Source organism: Colobus angolensis, unplaced genomic scaffold (genome assembly GCF_000951035.1).
Source record: "Colobus angolensis palliatus isolate OR3802 unplaced genomic scaffold, Cang.pa_1.0 Scaffold354, whole genome shotgun sequence".
Classification (NCBI taxonomy): domain Eukaryota; kingdom Metazoa; phylum Chordata; class Mammalia; order Primates; family Cercopithecidae; genus Colobus; species Colobus angolensis.
Window position 1 is genome coordinate 1,072,751 of NW_012116866.1, and position 13,537 is coordinate 1,086,287.

General features: G+C 41.7%; 1 protein-coding gene across 2 annotated transcripts in view; it reads right to left on the reverse strand.

Moving 5' to 3' along the window:
- The window catches only part of LOC105519593 (carboxyl-terminal PDZ ligand of neuronal nitric oxide synthase protein), a 320,959-nt gene that overhangs the window by 47,105 nt on the left and 260,317 nt on the right, over positions 1 to 13,537 (reverse strand). For both annotated transcript variants that reach the window (XM_011952974.1, XM_011952973.1), the window contains exon 5: positions 7,549 to 7,657. In XM_011952974.1, coding sequence (XP_011808364.1) covers positions 7,549 to 7,657 — 109 coding nt within the window. The remainder of the gene's footprint in view (positions 1 to 7,548; positions 7,658 to 13,537) is intronic.

Here is a 13,537-nt window from a genome sequence, read left to right on the forward strand (position 1 = left end):
AGGTTTACTGGTCCTGCCTTCCCCATTCTGGAAAGGGCATCCCATCCTTCAGCCTCCCATTTCCTTCCTATCCTCCCTCCATTAGTTGTTCTCTATAGTATTTCTGTAATTGCACTGAAAAACTGAATATATGATAGCACCTACCACAGTGCCTGGCATACAGTAAATGCTCAAGAAATGTTTTATCCTGACTATGGAATTCACTGCACCAAGAGGCAATTAAGATAGAAAAGAAAAAGCAGTGCTTTCGGAAAGGTGGAACTATTTTTATCATAATAGAAACATGAAGTGACTAAGAGAATCACCTCTTACGTATGTATGCTAACATCTACAAGGCTGTGCATCAGATAGCATAGCCTCCACCATAGCATCAGAGGAAAATTCCTGAGCCAAATGGATCTTTGGTCTGAACTAGTATGATAGTTTCTATACGTGAGGAAATTGTTGCATTAAGAGTTCTAGATCTGCACACTGAGTGGTAAATAGTTTAATAATTAAATTAATAAATTAAATAAAATGGTTTAATTTATCCTTTATCCTTTATTTTACTCCTTTAATGTGAAAGTTACATTCCTATTCACAGTAAAAGGACACAGTAGCATATTTTATAAAGAGCCCTCTGCACTGGAACACATAATCAAGCTACTCTAACTGTTTTACAGAATGACTACATACATACACATAAAAGAATTGCCCTTCCTATCTACCACTCCAGGAGTCAGAAGGGGCTAAACAGCTCCTCACTGTACTCATAAATGGTTATGTGAGTTCTGAAGTCCCTTGACCTTTTAGGCTCTCCTTGCTTCACCATTAAAAAGTCTACTTTTAGAGGATTCTATATGGGGACCTCGTTAGGGAGGTGATTACTTGAAGGTGGTCAGTAGAGGCAGCCTGTGCCTGGCAGGGGCTATGTCTTCACCATCTGCTCTCTGCACAACCAGGCTGGCTCCTGCCTGCTAGGCCTATCCCACTTAGTTACCCCACTTTCTGGCCTGCTGGGCAAGAAAACTGGTTTTGCCTTCAACCCTGAAAAGCAAGAATCATACACACTGGGATTTTATTGTTAATTAGCCATGTCTTCACCCAAGAGGGAGAACTCTGGTAAACAGCAGCTTTAAAAAGAGTCCCTTCCAGAAGTTTTTATGAATGCTTGTCTGTGGGTCTTCTAGATCACGGTGAAGCAGTTGCTCCCACCTCATGATGACATACAGGCCTTTGGAGACTAAGGCGGAGGTTTAAAGATTGAAGGCAGTGAGTACAAAGAGTAGACAAGTGGAACATTGAGAAGGTAGCCTTTTTGAATTCCAAAATCTGGCCATTCTCTGGAATTTACTAGATTTTTTTTTTTTAAAGCATCATTATACTGCATTATTTCTGTACAAATCCAGTTTAGTTTTACATAAGCCCCTAAAAGTGCTTTGCCACACAGATCAAATCTTCTCGTCCAAAAGCCATTTTCTATTAGTAGCCCCAGAGCATTTGTGGGCTCTTCATTGTCAAGATTAGGCTGGACATTGTTGCTTTGATGTTTTCAAAGCTGGAAAGGGATGTCTAACCTCAGAGCGGCTCTTAGCTCCAGATGGAGAGCACTGAAGCTCATGGGAGTGTCAATTACAGGCAATTTTGTTAAAATACAGAGGGAAAGGAAGCTTAGAACTGTATACACTTACCTTATACGCACAGCCATGTTTCTTCAAACCACCCATCTTTTCACGCTGACACAGCTCCTTCTCCCACAACCCTAGGACATCCCTCAAACCAGAACCAAAGTTAAGTCCAAATGCAATGAACAGCTGTTCTCCTCAGCACACCTAATGTGGGTATCAACTTCATACCTAGCAGGAGTCAACATTTGATGAACTGCAGCAATGGTCATGAAAGTAACACTATATTTGCAATCACTGTGGGTTGTACACCCAAAAGCAAACAAAAGCTGACAGTGGTAGCTTTAGGAAGACATAAATCGAAAGCTTGATTCCTGTACCTCACTGGCCTATAGAAAAATTATAGTCAATCATGATTTTATTTTCTTCCATCAAAGCACACACCAGGCCCGACCCTGCTTAGCTAATGAGATCAGACACATTCAAGGTGGTATGGCCATAGACCATGATTTTATTTTCTATTTTCTTTCTTAGTGACTTTGTAATTGGTTGGTCCTATAAAATTTGGGAATCTTTAAGTGCTATATGCATGTAAAGAATGATTCTTATTAGTCATATTCTGTAGCTGATTTGATAAATAATCTTGGGCACTGTTCTGAATTTCACTGTCCTGGAAGAAGCTCTCTCTTTACAACTTACAAAGAGGATTAAGAGTCATCAGATAAGCAAGTGGAGAGTATAAGTACAAAATACCAGATGAAGATGATGATGACAATGACAATAATAAGAGGAGAAAAAAGAGAAGAATGGGGGCACACATCTTGCAGGTAAGGTTCTTTTATGATCTACAGCTCTCTAGTTTACTATTCCTCTGTCCCCTCCTCCACTCCTCCTCTCCCCCATCTCTTTTGAGTACTCAAATTTGACTGACAAGTGGTTCTGAATTTTAGAGAACAGAAGTCCATGAGGTCAGCTCACAGATTTATAATTCTCATCTATCACAGCAATAAAAGATAATGTCCTTATCTTGACCTTAACTGCCATGGAATCTCAACAAAAATAGAACGGAATGTCATGTTTCTTTAATGTATTTTTTTGGGTGGGGGGGAATCTTAGTAAAAGATTCAGCTTATATCTATCAAATGATCTTAATCTATGGAATTTACAATGCCAAAGCATGAAAATACATTTATATTTGGACTTCTATACACAGTAGGACCTACAGTACTAAGGCTCTAAAATGGTAGATGGGTTAGGTTTTTGTTCAAAACATTATTTAATGGATTCGATTATATAATTTGGTTGAGGTGATGCCTTGGACATCAGAATATTGCTCAGTATAAGGAAAGTTTAGTTTCAAAGCAGGTGTGACTTTCTACATTGTCAGGACATACTGCATCTTAAAGTTTCCAATAGATAGCTGTGTTTTTCCTTCTACTCTGCTAGTCCATGAAACATAGTACCCTAGAGAAAAGAAATCTGAGTTACAATCCCAGTGCTGTCAGAACCAACTGGGTGACTGTGGACAGTTAATTCACCTTTCTCAGTATTGATTTTCTCAACCATAAAGAGACTGATTCAGCCTAGATGAGTTCTGAGACCCATGATTCCTGCATTTTGACTTCCCAACTCAACCTAAAGTATAAAAAACAGACTCTTTCCCTAACTTTAGAACTTTCCTATCTTTCATCTCATAAGCTTGACCAGGCAAGTGACTTATTCTTTAGCACATGGCTGTCATCATCATTCAAAATCCATTGCAACCTCTAAAGGATAGTTCAACTTCACAGCTGTGGCCTCCAATTTGATAGTGACAGCATTGTAGGAGGAAATTATTTCTCCTAACCCAAACCAATTGAGCTGTGATTGCAGGCAAAATTATTTCAAGGAGCTGCCCATGAAGATAATGGGGAGATGCCTGCAGCTCCTGTTAATCACCAGCACTTCACGCGCTGATGCATTAATAAGTGCAGTCACTGGCAATCAGGGCAGACAGCCATATACTCCTAGGGCTAGGAGAAAATGACAGGAGGATGACATCTACTCCATGGGAGAGGTCAAGAGACCATGCAAGAGGCTTCTTGAGAGGCAAAAGGCCCTGCAAGTGAATACTATCATTATATCCCCCAAGGAGGGGAAACAAGGAATGCCCATGTTATTAGCAAGCATCTCCACTGGATGCTCACAGTGAGGAAAAGACCCACTCCCATCCCTCCTTTCTAGCACAGGTCTGAAGAGTGCTAGGGTCCCTCCGCCACAACCCTGACAATCCTCCCCAGTCATAGAGAATTTGTTCCTTAAAGATCACGTCACTTCACACACAACAATCAGCATTCCTGAGATGCCTTTCATCTTATTTGACGGATAGAGAAAACACAAGTCCAGAAAGGCTCACGTATCTTTCATATGAGTTTTGTGAAACAGGATTTAGCATTCAAAGTCCTGGCCTGGGAAGGAGGAAGCCTGTTTCTAATCTCAGTGGCATCACTGATACACTGTGTGACCAAGGGTGATTTACTTCCCTGGGCCTTTTCTTTCTTCAAGTACAAAATTGAGTCAATATTAACCATACAAGGATATTATGAGGAATAAAGGAAAATCTATGTTAAAGTGATTTGGGCCATTCAGAGTTAAGAAGCTCTTCATACCCATGTAATAATTACGGCAGAACCCAGTTACAAATGGGTCTTGGAAAACAAAGCAACTTCTGAGTTACATAACTTCTTCATGAGCCAACAACAATAGTATAATGGAGTGGGTAAGAGTGTGAGCTCCACAGTCAGACCCTCTGGGTTCAGTTCTGACTCCATTACTTACTGAGTCTTTACACACATTACATGCCTTAAGGCCCCATTTTACCTCACAGGGTTGCTGTGGGAATAAAATTAGATCATTCATATAGAGAGCTTCGAACAGTCTCAGGCATATAGCAACTAATCAAAACAGGTTAGATATTATTATTTGGTGTAATATGAGGCTGGAACTTAGATAATCTGGAGCATAGAAGCATAGCAGGTATCATGTTATACTCCTTCAATATTTTGCTATCTAGCTTCTGGTGAAAGCCCCGTTGAAAAAAAGCTTAGCTCAAGGATACAACCCCCAAGGTGGGAGCCACACTGGCTATCTGTGTGAGTGGTCCAAGAAATTCACAGGTACAGAGTAATAGCTGTGCAGGAAGCAAGGTCGAGGGAGGCCCTCAACCAGGAAAGCTGAGACACCTGACCCATATTCTCAACCAACAGAGGCAGTAACCCTTTCCCCATGCGAACTGTAGAGGTCATGAGAAATGTGCCATGGGCATATACACAGGTGATATGATGTGATATGAAACAGCAATAACCAAAGTCCCGACATAACAAGGATCTCAGACAAGGTTTTTCTACACACTATGACCAACAGGAGGGCTCTGGAGAACATCCACACCTGCGGGCTTCCAGTCAAGAGGCCTCCCTATTGACTTCCAATGACCCAGCAACATCTCCGCAACACACATGTCCTCTGCAGTCCTTTCCCCACCGCCCGCCACTTCTGAAACATTCCTATGATTTGCCAGTTAAAACCCCTTCCCAAGTTAACCATTATCTCTTGACATTAGAAGTGCTTTATAAAAAAGGTAAATCACCACGTTTGGAGGCTAAGCAGGAGGGCAAGCAAAACCTGGCAGATGTGTTCCCCAGCCCTCACCAATTCTGGCATCCTTCGCTGAACAATTCACTTCCCTTTCTTAGCTTGGAAACTGGCCTTCCCACCTACAGCTCAGCAGCAACGGGGTTCAACGCCCAGGCTGACTGGAAACAATTCCCTCAGCTGCATGGCTCCAGGCCAGGAAAGGGCCTGAGAACCAACTCTATGAAGATCTAGGGTCTCAGGAGGTGAGGGTGAAAGGGGTATAGGAAACAAGAGCTAGAGATCAGAATTTGCTGTAAGAGATGTAAGCTGACATGACAGGGAACCAGATGACTACTCCTTTTCACGGATAATGGGAACTCCATTCTGTGCTTCACTTCAAGATCAAAGTTCCAAGTGAGCACTGCTCTTAAATTCATGTTTTGTCAGAAGTGGATGCCCCCACTGCGTCCATATTGCTACGTTAGATCTGATGGCAAGGCAAATATAATATAATGGTCCTCTTACCTAGGTTTCCTGCTCAAAATTCTTTTGTCCTGCATGTCTTCCTGGTTCTATTCTAGCCAGTACCCATTCATGAGAACTCAGATAAGTCATTTAATCTCTCTGAGCCTCAATTTATTCATCTGTAAAATTGGGAAGGGAAAATTACATGTCTTACCTTCTTTACAAATGTGTTATAAGGATAAAATAAGATTAACTATTAAAGAACCTGGCAAATGATTATGTGTTATTTGTAACTCTAATAAATTCCAAGGTCCACTTGGTCCAGTCTTTGTACAAAACTAAAATCAGAAGCACAAATACTCAAAATGAATTAAAAGTGAATTCCAGTCTTTTGTTGCATCTGTCAAAGAACATTACAGACGATCCAATTCATGACGATCAGGAACACTTTGTATTTCCTTTTCTCTCCTCCTCAGGTCCCCTACACAAGGCCACATATGAGCCTTGCACTCTCCCAAGCCCTACACATCTCCAGTGCCTATGGGTTTTCCTTCTCTCCCTCTTCCTACTCCCCTTTCTATCAGTTCCTTAATGCAGCTTGACTTAGCCTCATTTATGTTTTTTTCTCCTCTCAGCTATACTATTAGCTAGATGTGAAGCCTAGCGAGTTACTCTTTTATTCCTGCCATCTTTCCAGTTGTGGCACTTTTCATCCAACTCCATGAACTGCATTTAAAAAGCCTGGAACAGGGTGGGTAAGGGCACAAATCTCCATAGAGGAAGAGGCTGAGTTAACAAAGCATAATTCTCTTTGTGGAGCTAGGGTAGGGAATAGGACACCTATCAATAAATCTGGAGCCTGGCATGTGTTATTGACAAGGTACTTGACAAGGTACCTACATATCTATTAAAGAGGCCTGAAGACAAAAGGTGCATAAAATGAAGTTCTCGTAAAAAGCCAGGTTTAGTAGTTTGTTTGTAGAATGGTGGACTTATTAGGGTCCTTAGGGGCACAAATACAGTGTTTTCCAAAATCTCCTCTGCAGAAAAATAGTTCCCAGGATATTAACACATATTACATGGAAAAAATATGGTTCCATTATGAAATTAGTTTGGGAAATTCTGGGTTAAACAACATGTTCTTTATCAGACCTTCTCAGCAACTTAAATCAGGTAGTTTTAACATGAAACATTTTGGCTGATAAATGTTTTACAGAACGCATTTAGGAAATGCTGATTTTGATGATTCTTTTCATTTCACGGATGAGGACACCGAGACCTACACCACATCACTCAGGGTTCCAGTGAGAGGCAGGGCTAGATTCTAGGCTTCTAAAACCCCAGTTGTGTGTATTAGACTCCTGGGGGAATGACGTTAATATAAAGAATGCCTCTTCAGAATCCTCAAAGTTGCACTTACTTGAGTATCAGGGTTGCCATACCAAATAATCACCCAGGATAACCAACATCACACACTGAGTCTAAACCGGGCTCCATGTGTATTCATATTTTGTAGCCCACTAATCAATATACAGAATTATGATGAAGGGTCTCCTTAGCACAAGACAACGCTTTTTTCCTACTCCAGGGCTAAGGTTAGCATCACTCCTGGTGCCGTTTAATTGCTCTCATCCCAGAGCACATAGTCAATGGTCAATCCCTCTCCAATTATCTGTATGTAACTAAGTACAAAGTTCAGATGATGCTAAAAGAGAATTCCATTATATAGGAGCAATGACAGACTACTGAGATAGTTGCCCCATGTTGGCATTACAACAGCCATCTTCAACAGGGAGACGGGCCAATGTTGGGGGTACTCTGGATCTATTATAGGAAAATAGCAGATGGATGGCAACCGCCTCTTTACCTTCTTCTTTGATTTAAAGACGTTACACCTGAAGATATTGCTGGCTCCATCTCGAGCGATATAGCTGAAGATCTTCAAGTCTTGGGAATCATGAGAGACATAGAAGATCCTAAAGGAAGAATAACAGAAAAAATGCATTGAAAATGGCCTTAGGTTCAAATCTCTAACCAGGAAAGTTCTGTTTAAGGATACTCTGAAGCACAGCTCATGAGAGCCAAGTTATTATAGAAAGTCTTCTTCCTCTGGGATCAAAAAGTCACAGCGCAGGAGGCACTTTCAACAGGTTCCACAAACACTAACACTGCGACTTTCATATTTGGTACAGTGGGCATGGGTAGGACATGGAAACGACACTATTGTTAACCATCTCCTGACGTGGCCAACCTGTCCCTGTAACTTGTGTGTTAGAAGGAAAAATCATTCCCATCCTTATCAGAGCAACAAACCTGCTTCTTACTCAGAAAGATGCACACACGTTTTCTGATGCCTGTTTACAATTATCCCCAAATGCAGAGACTTGGGGAACCAGCAATGCTTACCACCTTGGGAGGGACTAAGATACTCTTAGTTCCTTTGGTGATAGTGATCCCACTCTCTGTCCCCTCTCTGCCTGGACCACAGCATCCATGTGTTCATTCCATGATTCAACCAATGCCACTAAGTGCACACTGCAGGCCAGGCACTATCCCAGCAGCCAGGGACACAACAGGAACAGGGCAGAAAAAGCCCCTGAAACCATGGAGCTTACGTGTAGGCAATGACAATAAGCAAATATAAAATGAGTGCTATGAAGAAAAATAAGGCAGACTAAGGGATGGAGCATGATGGGGGCTATTTTAGACAGGGTAGCCAGGGAGGTCTCACTGAGAGGCTGAGATCCGAATGGGGGAAGGGAATCAGTCACTGAGATACCTGAGCCAAACCATGGCAGGAAGTAGGAACAGCAAGTTTACAAACCCTGCAGTGTTCAGAAGGTGTTAAAAGCTTCAAGGAACACCTAGGGAGGCTCAACGGAGTGTAGTTCACGTGGAGTGAGCACGGTCAGCAACAAGGTCATAGATGCAGCCAGAGGCCAAAATGTAGAAGGCTTTGAAGGTTGTGGCTTATATTCTACGTGAGATGAGAAGCCATCAGAAGCTTTTGAGCAGAGGACTGACTTGCTTATGCTTTAAACTAAAGGATCATTCTGGCTGCTTGGGGTGGGCAGAGGTAGGGAGAAGGGAAGGCCGGAGAAAGGGGGAAAATTATAAGCAAGGTCCTAGAGGCTGCATCTCAAGCCGGCTTAGGACAGGGCCCCCCCGAGCCTCCAGGTCTGACTGCTGTGGGGTCGGTGCAGGGAGTTGGGGTGGGTACATCAGTGGAATTAGTTTTGGGCAGTCCAAGGAGAGTATTGCTCTTGGTAGCACCTAAGAGGCCACATCAGTTCCACAAAACATTTTTCACCACTAACAACACTGATGGCTTTCGTCCAAGCATTTAACAGGCCTGATTTGTTTTAGTGTAAGTCTGTGCTGTGCAGAAAAAAGACAATGGGATTTAGAGTCGGCAACTTCATCAACAACTCTGCCACTTACTAAAAAGTAAGCTATGTCACCCCTCAGAGGCTCAGTTTTGTTATCTGTACAATGGGACTACTAATAGTAACACTTCCAGGAGTTACTGAGGAGGTAGAATAGTTAGTAAAATGCCATCTTACATCCTCTTACTGATGTAGCCTCTAAACAGCCTAGTAACTGAGATTCTTGCCACAGGACCCCAAGAAGCCTGGGAGGAAAATTCAAAAGAAAGGTGGGCACAGAGAGGAAAACAATACTGTGAAAAAGCCCAAGTTCACCTTGGGGACTGCAGTTTCTCTGCTAAACTCAGCTAGCAGGCATTTCAGTACATCTCACATGTCTATCATCTCTAAATGAAATAGAGGCTGTTTAGTGTGGTTTCCAGTCCCCTATCCTTCTAATGATGCCAAACTGTCATCCTAACATCAAAGGAACAAATCAACAATTGTATCTCAGCATCTCCTGCCTGAGTTCTAGGCCCATTCAGCCAACCTTCCTGGACATCTCCTCCTGAATGGTTCTCAAGCTTCTCAAATTCCTCATACCCTTGAGTGAATTCATCATATTCCCCAAAATTCTCCAAGTCCCATCTTGATAAGGGGACACCATACCTACTCAAGCCAGAAACCCAGGTGTCATTCTCAATGGCTTCCTCCACTGTTCCCCAATATCCATCACTCATGAGCAAGTTCCTTGAAGACTCACTCCCTAATATGTCTTTGGTTTATGTTTTTCTCTTCAACTCCAAGGTATTGATCATCAAGAGTTCTCATTTTTCACCTGGATTTTTACAACATCCTCTATACAGTGTGCTGCTCTGCTTCCTAACTCACCTATTGTGAACCCATTCTCTACATTGCTAGCAAAGTGTTATTTTTAAAAAGACAAATTACATCCCATCATTTTCCTCTTAAAGCCATCCAAAGGCTTCCTACTGCTTTTAGGATAAAGTCCAAACTCCTTAGCATGGTGTACCTACCTTTCCGCGGTCATCTCCCTTCAGAGTCCTGATCTACACAGACCTGCAGAACTAGGCGTGTGCATTTTTCCAGCTCGGCAACTGCTGTGAACACCTTTGGTGGCCTCCAAGACTTGGTTCAGAGCAGTCTTCCCCTCCCTTTTCTTCAGTAATCTGAGTTGCTGAATACCCTGGGGCTCAACTTTGCCACAGCACATATCTCACACTATGATTTTTTATATGTGCTCCTTGAAGGAACAAGGAACACATCTCGGTATCCCCAGTGCCAGCACAGTGATTGGCACATGGGAGGTTCCTTGCCTGCTTAGAATGGAGGGAGGTGTTCCAGCTGTCATTAATGAGCATCTAAAATGTGATCTGCCTGGCTATTCATTTTCCCCAAGGAAGTCAGATCCAGTTAGTTCAGCATCACACGTAAAACTTCTTGGATTCTTTAGTTAATTTATTCTTATGTAATACCCAAAGGACTGAGAACTGGATTTAAAACTGATACAGCAGATTTGAACGCAAACTGGCATGCCCACAAGACAGAGATGTGGAAGGAACAGAGGAACGGCACTAAGCCAAGGTTAACTTAACCTTAACAGATAAAGCATCTTTTCAGAAAATCTGATAAGAACTGTACAGGGATGCAGCCACTGCCTTTGGACCACAGCTCTCCGGAGACTGCTCTGCTATGTCTGATTTCAGATATTTAGCATGTTGTTATTAAAAGTAAATAATCTCTAGCTAACCAAAAAGTCAGCTAGTTAAAGCTTAGGAAAGTTTCCACCAACACAACCAAGAGGCAGAAAGTTTTTCCATGCGACCTCATTCATCAACAAGCTAATAAATCAGCAAATTAAGGTCTCTTGGGCGCAAACTGCCAGATCAAGAAATATATTCCAAGAACCCTTATTTCTCCATTACTTGGTTTTCATAAGCACTGTGATTATGGGGGTGGCAGAAACTGGGGGAGAGTAGAGGAAGGTGAGTGCTCAAGAGAATAGGAAAGATTTCCCTTTTTCTTTCCTTCTTCATCTTATTTTATTTTATTTTTTACATTCAAGTTTTCTTTTTTTTTTTTTATTATACTTTAAGTTCTAGGGTACATGTGCATAACGTGCAGGTTTGTTACATATGTACACTTGTGCAATGCTGGTGTGCTGCACCCATCAACTCGTCAGCACCCATCAATTCATCATTTATATCAGGTATAACTCCCCAATGCAATCCCTCCCCACTACCCCCTCCTCATGATAGGCCCCAGTGTGTGATGTTCCCCTCCCGAGTCCAAGTGAACTCATTGTTCACTTCCCACCTATCCTTACGTCAGTCTAGGGTAGTTCTGATAATCCTGCTTCCAAAAAGTACCTTAGCCAATTTTCCCAACTTTCACTATAATTATAAAGAGTAGGATGCCAAAATGGTTCATATAATGTTAATAAGGTTTTATAAGGTTTTATTCCCCCTTCAATTTTCCTAAAATTTCTTCTCCTTTAAATTTCTTTTTTCTTTCTCTCTCTCTCTCTTTTTTTTTTTCTTGGTGAAATCTTGGCTCACTCCAACCTCTGCCTCCCAGGTTCAAGTGATTCTTGTGCTTCAGCCTCCTGAGTAGCTGGGATTACAGGTATGAGCCACCACAGCTGGCCCTAAAATTTCTTACTTTTATTTCAAAATATGTACAGCATTATAACATTTACTTACTAACAGAACTGTTATGCTTTTACACAGTAATAAACCTTTCTGCAGATGCATGATATGTCCACAGAACTTACCATAAATGACTGAAAGAAAAACATTATCTGGAAGAAACTGGATTTTGGGTTTATCATCATGCTGGAATTTAGGTGGACAATGTGATTTTAAAAACCACTAGACTCACCACCAATACTCCCCTTCTCAAACTATTCATCTATAGGTAAACTCGCTTCTCTCAAGATCATAGAACAACAGCAACAACAACAATTTAGGGTAGAAAGAAAGCTGTGGGGCCATCAGGCCTGGATACGAGCCAGCATCTCTGTTCTGTCAGGATTCATCACTGATAGGCAATTCACTCTCTAACAAAGTATCTGATCCCTCTTTAAGAGGTTTTATTTACCCTCATGTTGACTGGAATTCTGCCAACAGGAATGCAGTGGAGGAAAATGGCTGAGAACACTGGCCCTGAGGGGGACAGACCTGGATTTCAGCCCAAGCTTTGCCACTTACTAGCTGGGACACCCTGGTCATCATCTCAACTCCCTTCTTGTTCGTCACCTGTGAAACAGGCACTATCATTGTGCTGTACCTCACTCATGCTAGTAAGGTTTAAAGAATGAATGTGTGCAGAGGGGTCAGCTTATAGTGAATGGTTAATAAATGTGAACTGCTCTAATTACTGCCACACTACTGCTCTAGTTCCATTCATAGGGATCTAAGAGAACAAGGCTAGTCCTCTTCCAAATGGCCAACATTTTAATATATGGAAACAACATCATGCTTATATTTACTCCTTTCTTTTTTAAATTTATTTTAAGTTCCAGGGCACATGTGTAGGATGTGCAGGTTACATAGGTAAACGTGTGCCATGGTGGTTTGCTGCACCTATCAACCCATCACCTAGGTATTAAGCCTGGCATGCATTAGCTATTCTTCCTGATGCCCTCCCCGCTCCCCGATTCCTCTGCACTCCTTTCATTTTTAAAGTGAACTACTTCTTCCTTCAGTAGTTTCTCAACTGGCCCATTTTCCAAGTCCCTTATTTCTCTGGCAGGTTTGCACTGTGGAAAGAGCATGGGTTTGGGGATGAGAAAGGTTCAAGTCTTAGTCTCAGCTTTGCTATCTTCTAGCTGTTGAACTGAGGCAAAAAACTCAGTTACATAATCCTTCATTTCCTCATCTAAAATAGGCATATTAATGACTTCTTCATGGTATTGTTTTAAGCATTAAAACACACATACCACATTTTACACAATGCCCAACACATGGTAAGTTGCTTACTCAATAAATATGAGTTCCATCTTCTCTTAACTTTTTCTGTACATATTCCAACTTGCCAGTGACTATCTTAAAATGCAGCTCACAGAACTGAACTCATTTGTAAGGGATCTGAACAGCACAGAGTATATTTGGATAAATATTTTCTATGCCCTAGAATTGAATTTTTAGCAAAGCATCTCTGATCATGATTTTTTTCTTCTGTTATAACATCTCATTGCTGGTTCAAACTGTAGTCTACTCAAACGCTCAAAGCTAATTTGCACAACTGCTGTAAGGCACATTTCCTGAACATACTTGGGTAGCTGGTTTTTTAGGACTGGCTCCCAGTGATCATGATTTCCTTTTCCAAGTTCTCACAGACCATCTGCTTAATGATCTCTTCTAGAATTCTGCCCAGGAGCAATGACAAATTCACTAGTAGGTAATTCCTGATCCAGGTTTGCCCCTGTTTCTAAAAAGTACAATATTTTATTTTTGCAATCTTTTTGTT